This window comes from Lonchura striata, chromosome 12 (assembly GCF_046129695.1).
Source record: "Lonchura striata isolate bLonStr1 chromosome 12, bLonStr1.mat, whole genome shotgun sequence".
Lineage (NCBI taxonomy): Eukaryota > Metazoa > Chordata > Aves > Passeriformes > Estrildidae > Lonchura > Lonchura striata.
In genome coordinates this window covers 15,379,263-15,391,419 of record NC_134614.1, presented here as the reverse complement: position 1 = coordinate 15,391,419, position 12,157 = coordinate 15,379,263, and the positions used below count along the sequence as shown (strand labels likewise).

Sequence of the window (12,157 nt, the reverse complement as noted above, 5' to 3'; positions counted from 1 at the left end):
CCGGCCCGTGCCCCCCAGCCCCGGCCCGCGCCCCCAGCCCGGCCCCCGGCCCCGCCGCTCCCGCCCCACCTTCCGCTCGCAGCCGGAAGCGCGGCCGGCGCCGCCGCACGCCCGCCCCGCCCGCAGCGGCCGCGGCTCCGCAGTGGAGGTTTATTTTCTAAGAATCAATAGATTTTTTTTTTCTTCCTTCAAAATAAATACAAACAACGTCCGAGCGCGGGGCCGGCCAGGGGCTGGGCCCAGGGGTGGGGGGGCAGCACGGGGGTGCGGGGCGCGGGGGCCGCCCTGGAGCACGGCGGCGGCCAGAACAGCATCCCGGGGAGCGGCGGGCTGGGGGGAGTGGGCACCGGGAATGGGAGAGTAGGGGGGGGCCACGACGGATCGGCCCCACCCCTCCCGGTCCCCCGGCCCCCCGTGGGTGCAGGCCAGCTGCACGGCGTGGGGGTCACCGAGCCCCGTTTGCCCTGAGATTCGGCGGGGGAGCGGCCGGCGGCAGCGGCTCAGTCGCTCTCGCTGGAGTCGCTGCTCTGCTCGCCCTGCACCTTGTTGCGGTGCTGCATGGCGCGGTGGTAGGCGATCTGCACCGACTTGCGGATGTTGGACTTGCGGCCCTCCAGCATCTTCTCTTTGTCCAGGTCCTGGTTCACCCCCAGAGGCACCAGCTTCGTCCGGGGCAACCACTGCCTGTGGAGAGCGGGGGGCCACCTCGTTTGAGGGTTACAATCGTCTCTGGGGACCCCCCCAAAGCCCTCGGTGCCCTGGCCTTACCAAGTGCGCTTGTTGTCAAAGAAGAGAACAAGGTAGAGGTGCTCGCGTGCTTCCTGAGTCATCTGCTCCCCCAGCTTCAGCACCTCCAAGGGGGGCACGGGGATGGGGACCCCATGGTGGAACATGCCTTCCCGCGGCATCTTGGGGTCAATGATCTGCAAAACGAGCAGGGGAGGGCTGAGAGGAGAACAGGGACCCCAAGAGCCAGTCTGCAGGGACGGGACATGGATTTCGGAGGCCCCGGTAACAGGCAGTACTCACCAACGCAGGGTAGGAGGGGTAACCCCTGCACTTGGCCCACACCAGGTCCAGGGCATCCAGGGAAGAATCCTCATCCTCAGAGAGCCACCCTGCACCACGCCCCATTCCCTTACGCACCACTGTACAGGAGAAGAGGGGAGTCAGCTCTGTCCCCCCAGGAGATGGTGCCAGCCATGCACACAGCTGTGCAGCCACTGTACTTACTGCCATGCCCCACACCTCGTCCCGTGCCCACGGAGTAGGACTCGTTCTCTGTCCCTGATGTGTCCTCACTGCTGTCTTCTGGGAAGTTCACTCGAGAGAAGGAGGGTTTCCCTCTGCCCTGCTTGGAGGGTGTTGTGCTGCAGAGACAGGGAGCACAGCTATCAGTAGGAGTCATGTTAAGCTTCCAGAAACTGTTTTCCAGCAGGCCAGGCTGGTGGGACACCAGGGCTTGTGGCCTCCAACTGCTGGCCTTGGCACTGGGAAGGACTTGGCAGAGGTACCAAGCAGAAAGGTGGGATGGTGCTTCTGCCAGGGTGCAAGCCAGACCCTCACCCAGTTCCACGTGGGAGGACCAGAAGATGTGCCCTCATCCAAAATAGAGGTGCAGGCAAGAGGTGCTGGTGCTGGCTGCTGGAAGGGCCAACAACAGAGCAGCTGCTGTGCCAATAGGGAATTCCCTAGTTCATGCTTCCTACTAGCCCAATGCAGCACACTCACACCTTTAGATTTTACATTAAAAAAGGCACAAACCCCACAGACTTCTAGGGATTAGCAGCTGAGCTGCAGGATGAACGAGATGGGGACCACCAAACGGGGTAATTGTCCAGAAACTCAAGGCTGAGAGCTGCCCAATGCCACCCTGGGCAGCACTGCTGTCAGCAGAGGGCAGTACCTGGTGCGGTCTGAGGCAGCGCTGCTGCTGCTGCTGCTGCTGGACTCCGAGTCGGAGCTGCTCCGGGGAAGATTGCAGTCATTGCGATACACCAGGAAGCTCTTCTTCACGGGCTGGTTCCCGCTGCTGAAACCGTTGGCTGGCAGGTCTGAAAAACATCCCACCGAAGAGCATTACCACTGCACCAGAGCCTGCCACGTGCTGCCAGTGGGACCACAGCTGCCCAGCTGCACTCACCCATGGTAGCGTCCTCCGTGGATTTGTCACTGTCACTGTCTGAGCTGGAGCTGGGACGTGGGCTTCGCCCTCGCTTCCTCTGCCGCTGGGAGGACCCCATTATTGGTAGCTGGGGAGGCCCAATGGGGCTGCTGCCATGCCCAGGAGGGATCTGGCTGTCTCGATTCTTTGGGGGGCGTCCTGGACGTTTTGGAGGGCCTGCAGTTTTAGGGTTCTTCTTGGAGAAGAGCACAGAGGTCCTCCTGCCAACTTCATGTGCTGGGGTAGAAGAAGAATTGGGACCCAGACCTGGAAGAGGGAGAAGGTGTCAGCTGCAGCCCTGATGGCAGGAACTGCATGGGGAACATTATCTCACAAGATCCTCCCTCACTGTAGGAAGAACCTGCCTTTCCCAGTGATTAGGGGAGAGGACTGAGATGCAGAAGTGGCAAACACTCAGTGACACATGGTAGCTCTGCCTGGATCTTTTGCTGTGCTCTTCACAGAGCCCAGCTCAGCATCTCCATCCAGGGAGCTGGCACCTGGCCTGTCCAACTCTCAGCCTTGGGGAAAGCTCTTGGAGCTCAGCAGTCACTGCTGCTGCAACTCCCTCCCATGCCCTCTGGCAGGAAGGGACACCGAAGGCAGCCTGCTCCATATGCCCCTAGAAACCGGGCAACATGGCCAGGCTGGTAGGTCCTAGCAGAACGAAACAATCCACATGATGCCCCACATCACACAGCTGGAACTGTAAGTCTCTGGAACAGCATCCAGTTCCTCAACTGACAAAGAGATGAATTCACCAGGTGACTGCTGACTGCAGCTGTGAACACCAGCAACCTGCCAACCTCCCCAGGGGCAAACACACACCAGGCTGTGGCTGTTCCAGACACAGGACATGACCGCCTTCATCCAATCTCCCCTGCATGGCTGGCACAGCTCACTACAAACTATCCCGTGAGTATGCTGGGAGGGAGCCTGGGAAGGCACAGATACCATACTCAGCACCTGCCCCTAAGGGAGGCACTACAGGAAAGGAGGACACCCCACAGGGGGATGCAGGATAAAGGACTGTCTCTCAAGAGCCCACCTGCCTCATTCTCATGGAGGAGTTGAAGAGCTCCCACACAGTCCTCCTGCCTAAGGAGGCAACTGCCAGGGCAGCCTCTCCCCAGACAGGCCTGTCCAGAGGCAGCTCTCCATGGCTCCTCAGACTGGCAACTCTGGCAATATTACCTTTGCCAGTCTCCTGGCTGCTGCTCTCCTCTGCAGCACTGTCTGTCTGCAGGTCCTTCTCACAGGGGTTGTGGGACTGCAGGACTCCCCTGGCAGAGGAGCTGTGCCGCTCCAGCCCATCCCGGCCCAGGTCCCGCGGGTGAGCGAGCTTCCGCCGTAGGACTGTGATCTCCTTCTTGATCATCTTGGCCCGGCGGGACCGTCCTATGCTCTGCTTGCCAGCGTTGACCTCGTCCAGTCGCTCCAGCAGGATCTTTAGCTGCTCCTCCAGCGGCAGGTGCTTCTGATTCTCTGAGAGCAGCAGCCGCACATCTTCTGGGGAAACAAAGAGGAGCAGATGGATCAAAGAAATCGGAAACTCATTGGAGCTCCTCTACCTGAAAAGGCATGAGGCAATCCAGGTTCCCTGCAGGGGAGAAGAAACTGGCATGGCACCAAACACCTGTGGACCCTTTAGGGAAGTTATCCTAAAAGACCAAGGGAAGGAGCCCTGTGGGAACTCAGTCAGCTGGGACTACTGGGGAAAGCAGGCTGATCCGCAGTGTGGAGAATACTGAGGTTCACATTATCTGGAACAAGGATGCAACACAAAAGAAAGGACACACAGACAAACCACTGCCTAGAACCAACCTAATGGGGCTGGTAAGTACCTAGCTAGCAAAACCAGCAGGTCTCCAAGGAGTGGGGACACACAGCCCAGCATTCAACTTAACCTCCCAGAGGAGGCAGCTCAGACTCTGCCCAGGCTTTACCTCTGAGTAGCCCTCATACCCTAGGACAGGGAAGGAGTACCCACCATCCTCAATGTCTTGGATCTGAGCCTCTTCTACTGTTACGCAGTGGGGGAAGTGCATGCCTGTCTCAAAGTCAATGCCCATCTTCTCTGCCTGCCGGCGAGCCTGCCGGAGCACGGCACCTCCCTGCTCCCGCAGACGGATGGCTGCCCGGTAGAAGATCGTGTCTTTGGCATTGTATTTCAAACAGTTGTTAATAATCAGGTTGAAATCCTCCTCAAAATCATCGAAATTCAGATAGCGATAGGCTTCTAGATTTTGTTTCATTGTCTGAAAATCCATTGGCTTCTTGATGTGATCTAGGTAGTCTGGGACCTGCATAAGGAAAGAGCCAGAGTTAAGAGCCCAGGAGCCACAGTTAGCAGTACCTGCTCCAAGAAAACAGTTGTTAGAGGAATCAGGTATCACTCCCTGTGCTCTGCCCAAATGCACATCGGGGAATGCCGTCTGCTTTTGCAGCTTGAGGAACAGCAACGCCTCCGGACTAGGAAGCCCATGTGCTGTGCTCAACCTGTTAGAGCGGATATGCACTCCGAAGCATTTTTACAGCTCCAGCACACACGCCAGCATCCTGTCCTCAACTCCTGCCTTCAGGCAGCTGGGTTCCAGTATGCTACATGTTATTCCCTGGAGAGGGAGCTGCAAGTGCAGCCCTAGGGGTAAGGTGAGTGCAGAAAGCTGAAGCAGAGCTGTCCAGGTGGCAGGTGAGATGATGCAGCCCTACTCCCCATCTGCTAAGATGCCTCCATGGTGACCTGCTGCCAGAACCTTGCAGAGACCATGTGGACTTTTGGCATGTTCCCAGGCAGGGACTTGGTGACAGTCTCAGGAATTATCTCCCCTGCCTGTAGCAGTGACAGTCTAAGAGTTAAATCTATCTCTGTGCTGTGCTCACTCACCTAGCAGAGACCTTCACAAGAGAACAGGTAAGAGCATGCTGGCTGCTAAGGGTTGGCACTTTGCCTTTCCCGGTGGGAATCCCCAGCAGACCCTGGCATGTCACCAGTAACACAAACAGAAGAAGAGCCAAGTGCTATGCCCCAGCTGTCACTAGCTCAGCTGTTCTGCATTTGGCTCATCCGGGAGGAGCACTGCTGCACACCCCCTCTGGTGAACGAGTGGTGCTGGCATGAGCCAGCACCAGCTGCTCAGGATTCTTCTGGACCAGAACACACCCTGGGTAGCCCTTGGCACAAGCAAGGGACAAGTTTGAGTGAAGTAGAAATCTGGGGAGGGGGTTCTTACTTCGTAGATTTCTGTTACCTCAGACAGAGGGACCGGCTCACTGAAGATGTTGCCCGTGTCTTTCTCCTGCAGCTGCTCAAGCGTCTTGCGGAGGAGGATGAGGAATGGGGTCAGCTGCATTTCCAGTGCCACCTGCTGCACTTTGATCTGAAACAAAGGGACAGAGCGGGGCTGAGCCCCCGGCCCCAGCCAGGCAGTGGGGACTGTCTCCAGGGAGCAGCAGTGCAGCCCTGCAGGACAGCAACCCCTCTCTTCTCCTTGCTGAGGGGTAGGGACCACCCCTCAGCCCCGTTTCTGGGGAGCAGAGGTGTAACACCGGCTCCAGCACCTGTGCGTCCCACCTGTGCCTTGCAGAGCAGCCACCTTTGCTCAGAGCCATCGGAGCGGAGCACAGCACAGCCGAGGGGACCCCGGCACACCTACAGCACTCTAAGGAGCCCCTGCTGACGCCCACCCCAGCAGCTCCCCGAGGAGGGGCAATCGTTACCGTCTCTCTCTTGAGTTTCTCCCGCTTGCGTATCAGCTCCACCAGCAAGCGCGCACGCTCAAGGTCATGGCGCAGGCGCTGCCATGACTTCAGCTGTTCCTTCAGGGCCCAGTTCTTATCCTCAGTGTCTCTCTGTGGGAACATCAGAGACCATGAGCTGACAGAAGATGTGCTCCCATCTCCACCTTCTTGACTGTGTGCTGGGGCTCTTCCCCTGGCAAAGTGAACCACCATGCCTGACCCGCTGGTGCAGCTAAGGTCACAGCTCCTTTCTTTCTAACCAAGGCAGGTGATTCAGTCTCACCACTGGCAAGAGCTAAATACCTGCCCCTTGGTCATCAAGCCCTTAGGATGTCAGGAGGTGTACATCCTGAGCTTCTGGAAATACTCTTCCTAACATGACTGACTGACTGCCTGCAGCTGCCCAAGAGGTCTGTGCTGCTGCTCACAGCTTTGACAAAGTGCAACAGCTCAAAAAGGGAACACAGCTCTAGTTTCTTTCATTTCTGGAGCACCAAAAATATTGCAGCTTTTATCCTGCTGAAAACTGAGCAGAAGCAGCATCAACTCTTCTCCAGCAAAAATAATAAATAAGAGCAGACAAAGGCGGGAGAAACCCCTGCCCAGTCACAGTCATCAAAAGACTCAGAAATAAAGATTTACAGCTCAGATAGGGAGCCAGAAGAAAAATCATCCTCTCTGGCACCAGATTTCAAATGTGTGAAGTGCTGACTGTGGGCTGGGAGAAGCACCCAGAAGGAGCACTCCTGGAGCAGTATCAGAAACTAGAAGCGAGGCTTTGGTTTGGTCCAGACTGTTTCTGGAGTTCCCTGGCCATCTCTCTCAACACTGCCTGGCACAGCGGCCTCACACTAGAGACATTTCTGACAGGTTTGCCATCACTGCTGGCTAAATGCACGCACAAGAAAGGAAATACCTTCAGTGTGGCAGCTTGAGAGGGCAGGATTCCCTTCTTGTGGCAGGCTGCCAGTGGCGTCGCTGCCTGGCAATTCTCTGAACACTGAGAGCGGAGGAGAAGGTGAAGCAGCAAAAGCAGCTGGGGCTGCCCTTTCCTCATCTGAAAGTTCATACCCCTGACCCCCATTCTGCACCTGCAGGCACTGCATGCAGCAAAGGCTCCAAGCCCACAGCTCCAAAGGCGCAGGAAGCATGCACACAATCAGGGTTCCCTGCAGCCCCCCAACAGGCAGCCCTTACCTGGTCGCAGTTTCTCTGTGACTGCAGGTGTGTCTGCAGGCGGCGGAGCAGGGGGACACCATTGCGGGACTGTCTCTTCAGAGTCCAGTAGCTATGCAGCCTCTGCATAAACTGGCTCTTCCTCTGGATGGTTAAACGGTTTGTAATCTTACTGAGCCTGAGGAAAGGAGAAGAACCACAGAGTCCATCAATGAGAGAAGCCTGGTTGCTGCAGGAGAAGCCCTGGCTAGGGACATGTAGCAGCAAAGCCATCCAAGCACAGCTGAGAAAGTTCCTCAGGCAGAGAGCATCTTTTTCTGTGGCAGGACTTTCTGTAACACCAAGTCGCAGCGCGTAGGCACAACAGAGCCAGGAAATGTGCAGCCTTGCCTCTCCATAACACACTTTTCCTTTCTACTTCCTGTCAACATCTGGGCAAAGCTTGGGGCAAGTTGGGGTGCAAGACAGCCATGCTAGGGGCTGGACTTTTAACAGCTCCCACGGTCCCTGAAACCATGAATGTTACAGTGCTACTACCCCAAAACTATTATTCATCTGGCTGAGGGCCACTTGCTGTGATGGGGGAGTCTGGCCAAATGTTACCAGAGAAACTCAAACCCTGGCAAAGCATGAGGAGGGAGCAGGAGGCATGAATACAACAGATGTCCCATCCAAGACTATCCTGAACAACCCAGAACACCACAAAAGGGATTGCTTACTTCCTACAACAGCAGATAGTCTGGAGGGGCTGGGACAGCCTTGCTCAGCAGAGTTAGACAGAGATGCTCTGCTAGTAGAGAGACAGGCATGAACCCTCAGCATCTCCACACCTCCCAGGGACAGCTTTTCCCAAGGGATGACCCAATCTGCATCAGCCTCAGCTGAAGAGACTGGGGACAGCAGCCTCATATGCCATCACTGGCCAAGCACAGCTTCCACAGGAAGACATGTGGCATTCTGGCAACAGCCCCTGAAGAATAATTAATCCCAACAGGGAGGCCTGGGGAGAGGTTAACACCTTCTAGCTCAGTGTAGGTTTCGCTGTTGAATGCAATAACAGCAAGACCCTACAAACTGCCTGCCAACATGTCTATACGTAAGAAAAGAGACTCTTGCTATGGAGCAAGTCCTGAGTGAGCTAAAACATAAGTTTGGGACACAAACAGACCATGGTAAAAAGCCAGCAGCCTTGTGGCAGACCTGCCTCCCCAAGTCACCAGAATGCTGCCCAGAGAGCATAGCCCATGGCTTCCAGGTGCTCCTATCCAAGTACACATGAGATAAGTCTTGAGGGTCCGAGGGTCTTGACAGTGCTCTGTGGTCACAGTTCCAGCACAACTTCTGCTACAGGAAGGAGAAGAGCTCAGCAGCTCAGGATTGGTGGCTGACCACCACAAAGGCAAATGTTTCCGTGCCCAACGTGTGCTCAACTGGGTGGTGCCTGCTGCAGGGTGACAGTGACATCCAAAAACATCCTAGAATGCCCTGATGTGCTTTTACATGCTGCTGAGGACATCCAGAGCTATAAACTACACTGACGAATTCTGGCAAGGCTTTTAGGTGTTTTGGGATTTGCATGCCAGCCCAACAAGCCAATAAGAGGAAGGCACAAAGCAGTTGCAACTGTAACTACAGAGTGTTTGCACCTTCCCATAAAACCACAGGTTGGGCACGGAAACATTTGCCCCGCAAAGGTGTCTGGGCCCTTGGCAGGCAGGAGGCCGGGTGCTCTCCAGCCACCCCTCCTCACAGACAGCTTTCAGCACCCGTGGCTGCCCGGCCCTGCTCCAGCAGGCAGCGCCAAGAAGGAGCAGCTGCTGCTGTGCCTGGCAGAGAGCACTGAGGAAGCCCGGCAAGGAGTACATGGCTGCTGGGATGGATGAGCTCTGCTCAGCAGAGCACAGGGATCCCGACTCCAGACCTCTCTGCTCCAGAGGCAAAATAACACTGGGATTAGCCCGCTTCCCAGGCCTGAATCACTCCCACACTTCTGTCTTTTGCCTGACACAGCCTCAGGAGAAAACAGACCTCAGCAGAAAGGAGAGCAGTTCCCTCCTCCCTGCCTCGTTTACTCCAGTGCCTGAGGTCAGCACAACAGGAAAGGAGTGCTGGGAACCTCCAGCTGCTTCCTGATGCATCTGGCCAAGTTCATTCTCTACTGTTAAACTAACAGCAGCTATTTCCTGCCCTGCCAAGGGCCCAGACACCTTTGCGGGGCAGAGCATGGCCCTGCCTCTCTGCAGGACTCCCAGAGGAAGCTACCACAGCCCTCTGCAGCAACAAAGTGAGAAGCACCTCTTCAAAAAGCTAAGGAGGGGAATAGGATAATGCCCACATGGAAAGCAGGACACAAAGCACAGAGGAAAGGAGAAATTTCTCCCAAGTCCAGGGAGGGAAGCAGGTCGTACCTGTGGGGAGGGATGCAGGGCACAGAAACCACAGGTGCTGCAGCTCGTTTCTCCGCCAAGATCTTCCGCGCCTTCTTCATCTTGATCCTAGACTTGGCCTTTGCTTTCTTGACTTTCTCAGAACTCCAGCCCTTCCCCTCCTCCTCTTCCTCCTCATCCTCCTCTTCCCCCTCACTGTGGGAGAGGGCAGGAAGCCTGCGCACGGAACCTGGCGGTGTGTGGATGTCGCAGTAGGCGGTTTTGCGCACGCTGAAGGAGGTACCGTTGGCACCCGTCTCCCTGACGGGCTCCATCTTCATGTACAGCCCGGCCTGCTGGGCACAGGTGACGTGGAAGGCAGTGTAGCAATTGGCTTTGTGACACTGGATGCAAGCCCCAGAGCCACGCTGCTTGCAAATGTAACAGGTCAGCTTCCAGCGTGCGGGCGGGATGTGCTCGATGCTGTCGATGGGCTCCAGGAAGACGGTGTTGGCAAAGCACACCTCGGGGATCCAGAGGGCACAGACCACATGTGCCCAGCGCCCATCGTCCGTCTGCTTGAAGGCCCCCCCCTTGTTTGGGCAGAGGGCGCAGTCCACAGCGCGCGAGGGTGACTGCAGGCACCGTCTGCAGAGCCACTGTCCCTCGGGGATGTAGGGCACCCCATAGCACTCCTGGTGCACAGCCAGGTTGCACATGTCGCAGAAGAGGATGACGTTGCTGTTCTGACACTCCCCGTCGTTGCAGATGCAGCAGACGGCATCTTCATCCACCAAGGCGTTTGGGTCCCCCTTGTTGTGGCTCTCGAAGTAGGACTCCTTCTCTAGCCGGTCCATCAGGTACTCAAAGATCTCCTGGGGAATAGGACTCACACCTTCGTTCTTCCGCCTCTCGTTCATGATGTCCAGCCAGATGTAATCCTCCTCATCCATGTCATACTCCACCTCCTCATCCAGCTCCTCTGCCGACTTCTCAATGTACCTGGAAGGGACAGCATGGGAAAGTAAGGGCATGTTTGACACGCTTGGAGCTGCTGAGACCCAACTCCAGGATTTGTCTGTGACTGAGGGAATGTTCAAAAGCTCCAGCTGAGCCATAAGTCAAAATAAAGAAACAGGAACAAGGCAGGAATGTGCAGAAGCAGGAGGTGCTGCTGTACCCTGACTAGCACAACAGAACAACAGCAGCTTGGAGACAAAACAACACTAGTCTACGGAGCAAGGTCAGTCCTTGGAGACTCATCAGTGCAAGCAGGGGGCCTGCATGGGCCACCCAGCAAGTGCCAGTGCTCTGGAGGCAACAAACTCACAACCAAGACATGATAACTATGCATGGAGGCACCCTGTTTCATTAATTCTGGTTAGGGGACTCTATTAACTCCTGCCTGAGGTATTAACTGGGGCCAGTGCATCCACCAAATAGCTCACAAAGTACTGTAAGAAAACAATTAAGAAGTATGCCCACAAACAGATCCTCCAGGTACACCTTGGTGCTGAAGGGCTCTGAAAAGATCTCAGCACACCTCCGAAGAGAGAATGAGAGGCAAAAGGACACATTTGGGTTTTGTTTTGATTTTAGGTGCTGTTCCAGCAAGGAAAGAGCACAGCAATGCTGGCAATGACCTAAGCAGCAGCTGAGAGCTCTGTAGATGCACAGACTCCTCAGAACCGTGATGTGACACCAGACAGAGCCCCAGGAGCCTGAAGCCATGGAACAGCCAGTTCTGTGAGACCTGGGAGAGGCAGAGAGAGGCCATTTCCAGGAGCCATGGGCAAGCCACTTGAAGACAGTGGGGCTAATTCCGCCTCCAAACCCAGGCCACGAGCCTAGGAGTCTCCTCGCACCCAGCCACGACAATACCTGTAGTACGAGGTGGGACGAGGCGGGGCATCAGGAGTGTCCTGCTCCAGCTCTCGGTACACCACCTCGGGCAGCTTGGGGGTAGTGCTGGCCGAGGCGTTGTGGTGATGGTGGTTGGAGTCCTTGCGCTTCTCCTTGTTCTTGTGCTTCCCAGATTTGGGCGGGACGCTCTGCGTCTCCGTGTTCTCCTTATTGCTCCCATTCTCGGGCACCTCTTCGGGAACATCCTCATCCTCGGACACCACGTCGAGATTATCGAAGATGCTGATGCGGTGGACGCGGCCGTGCAGGTCCACCTCGACCATGCGCTGGGCCTGGGCGTAGGTCATCACCTCCCGGCCGGGCGACTGGGAGGTCTCGGAGGGGCTGGGCGACTGCTTGTTGGCGGCGCGGGCCTGGCGCCCCTTCTTCTTGTGCTTGCGCAGGGGGGTGTGCTGGGGCAGGGGCGGGTTGTCGTGGTCATAGTGGTACAGGTGGTACTCGATCCCGCTGTAGCTCTTGTAGATCTTGCGGCAGGTGCCCACCGGGCACTCGTAGGGCGGCTTGGTGGCCCGCAGGTTGTGGCAGAAGGTCTTCACGTCGAAGTCTACGCCCATGGCGGGGCCGCGGGGGGCCGAGGCCGGGCCGGGCCGGGCCCCCCGCCCCCTCCCCGGGCCCCGGCCGCCCTGCCCTGGCTCCCCGCTGCCCGCTCCTTCCCTGCGGCGGCGCTCCCCGGCGCGGGGCCGCGCTCAGCGGGCGGGCGGCTCCATGGGCGGCGGCGGCGGCGGCGGCGGCGGCGGGCCCGGGCCGGCCCCAACAATGGAGCTGCGGCGGCGCCTGGCGCGGGGCG

At 57.1% G+C, this 12,157-nt stretch overlaps 1 protein-coding gene across 4 annotated transcripts; it reads right to left on the bottom strand.

Annotated features, from left to right (window-relative positions):
- Positions 1 to 167: 167 nt before the first annotated feature.
- On the bottom strand, positions 168 to 11,984 carry BRPF1 (bromodomain and PHD finger containing 1). 4 transcript variants are annotated; one of them, XM_021531483.3, is made up of 13 exons: positions 11,329 to 11,984; positions 9,490 to 10,449; positions 7,103 to 7,259; positions 5,885 to 6,016; positions 5,416 to 5,544; positions 4,155 to 4,467; positions 3,359 to 3,673; positions 2,144 to 2,431; positions 1,907 to 2,054; positions 1,234 to 1,370; positions 1,030 to 1,148; positions 769 to 923; positions 168 to 684 (listed from the first exon to the last, which is right to left on the bottom strand). In XM_021531483.3, exons 1-13 carry the CDS (start codon positions 11,922 to 11,924, stop codon positions 501 to 503), a joined length of 3,633 nt encoding a protein of 1,210 aa, XP_021387158.1. In that variant the 5' UTR covers positions 11,925 to 11,984; the 3' UTR covers positions 168 to 500. The 4 variants fall into 4 exon arrangements, with proteins under 4 accessions (XP_021387158.1, XP_021387173.1, XP_021387166.1 ...); XM_021531498.3 differs by having other exon boundaries at positions 1,249 to 1,370; XM_021531491.3 differs by having other exon boundaries at positions 3,359 to 3,670.
- Positions 11,985 to 12,157: the final 173 nt, after the last annotated feature.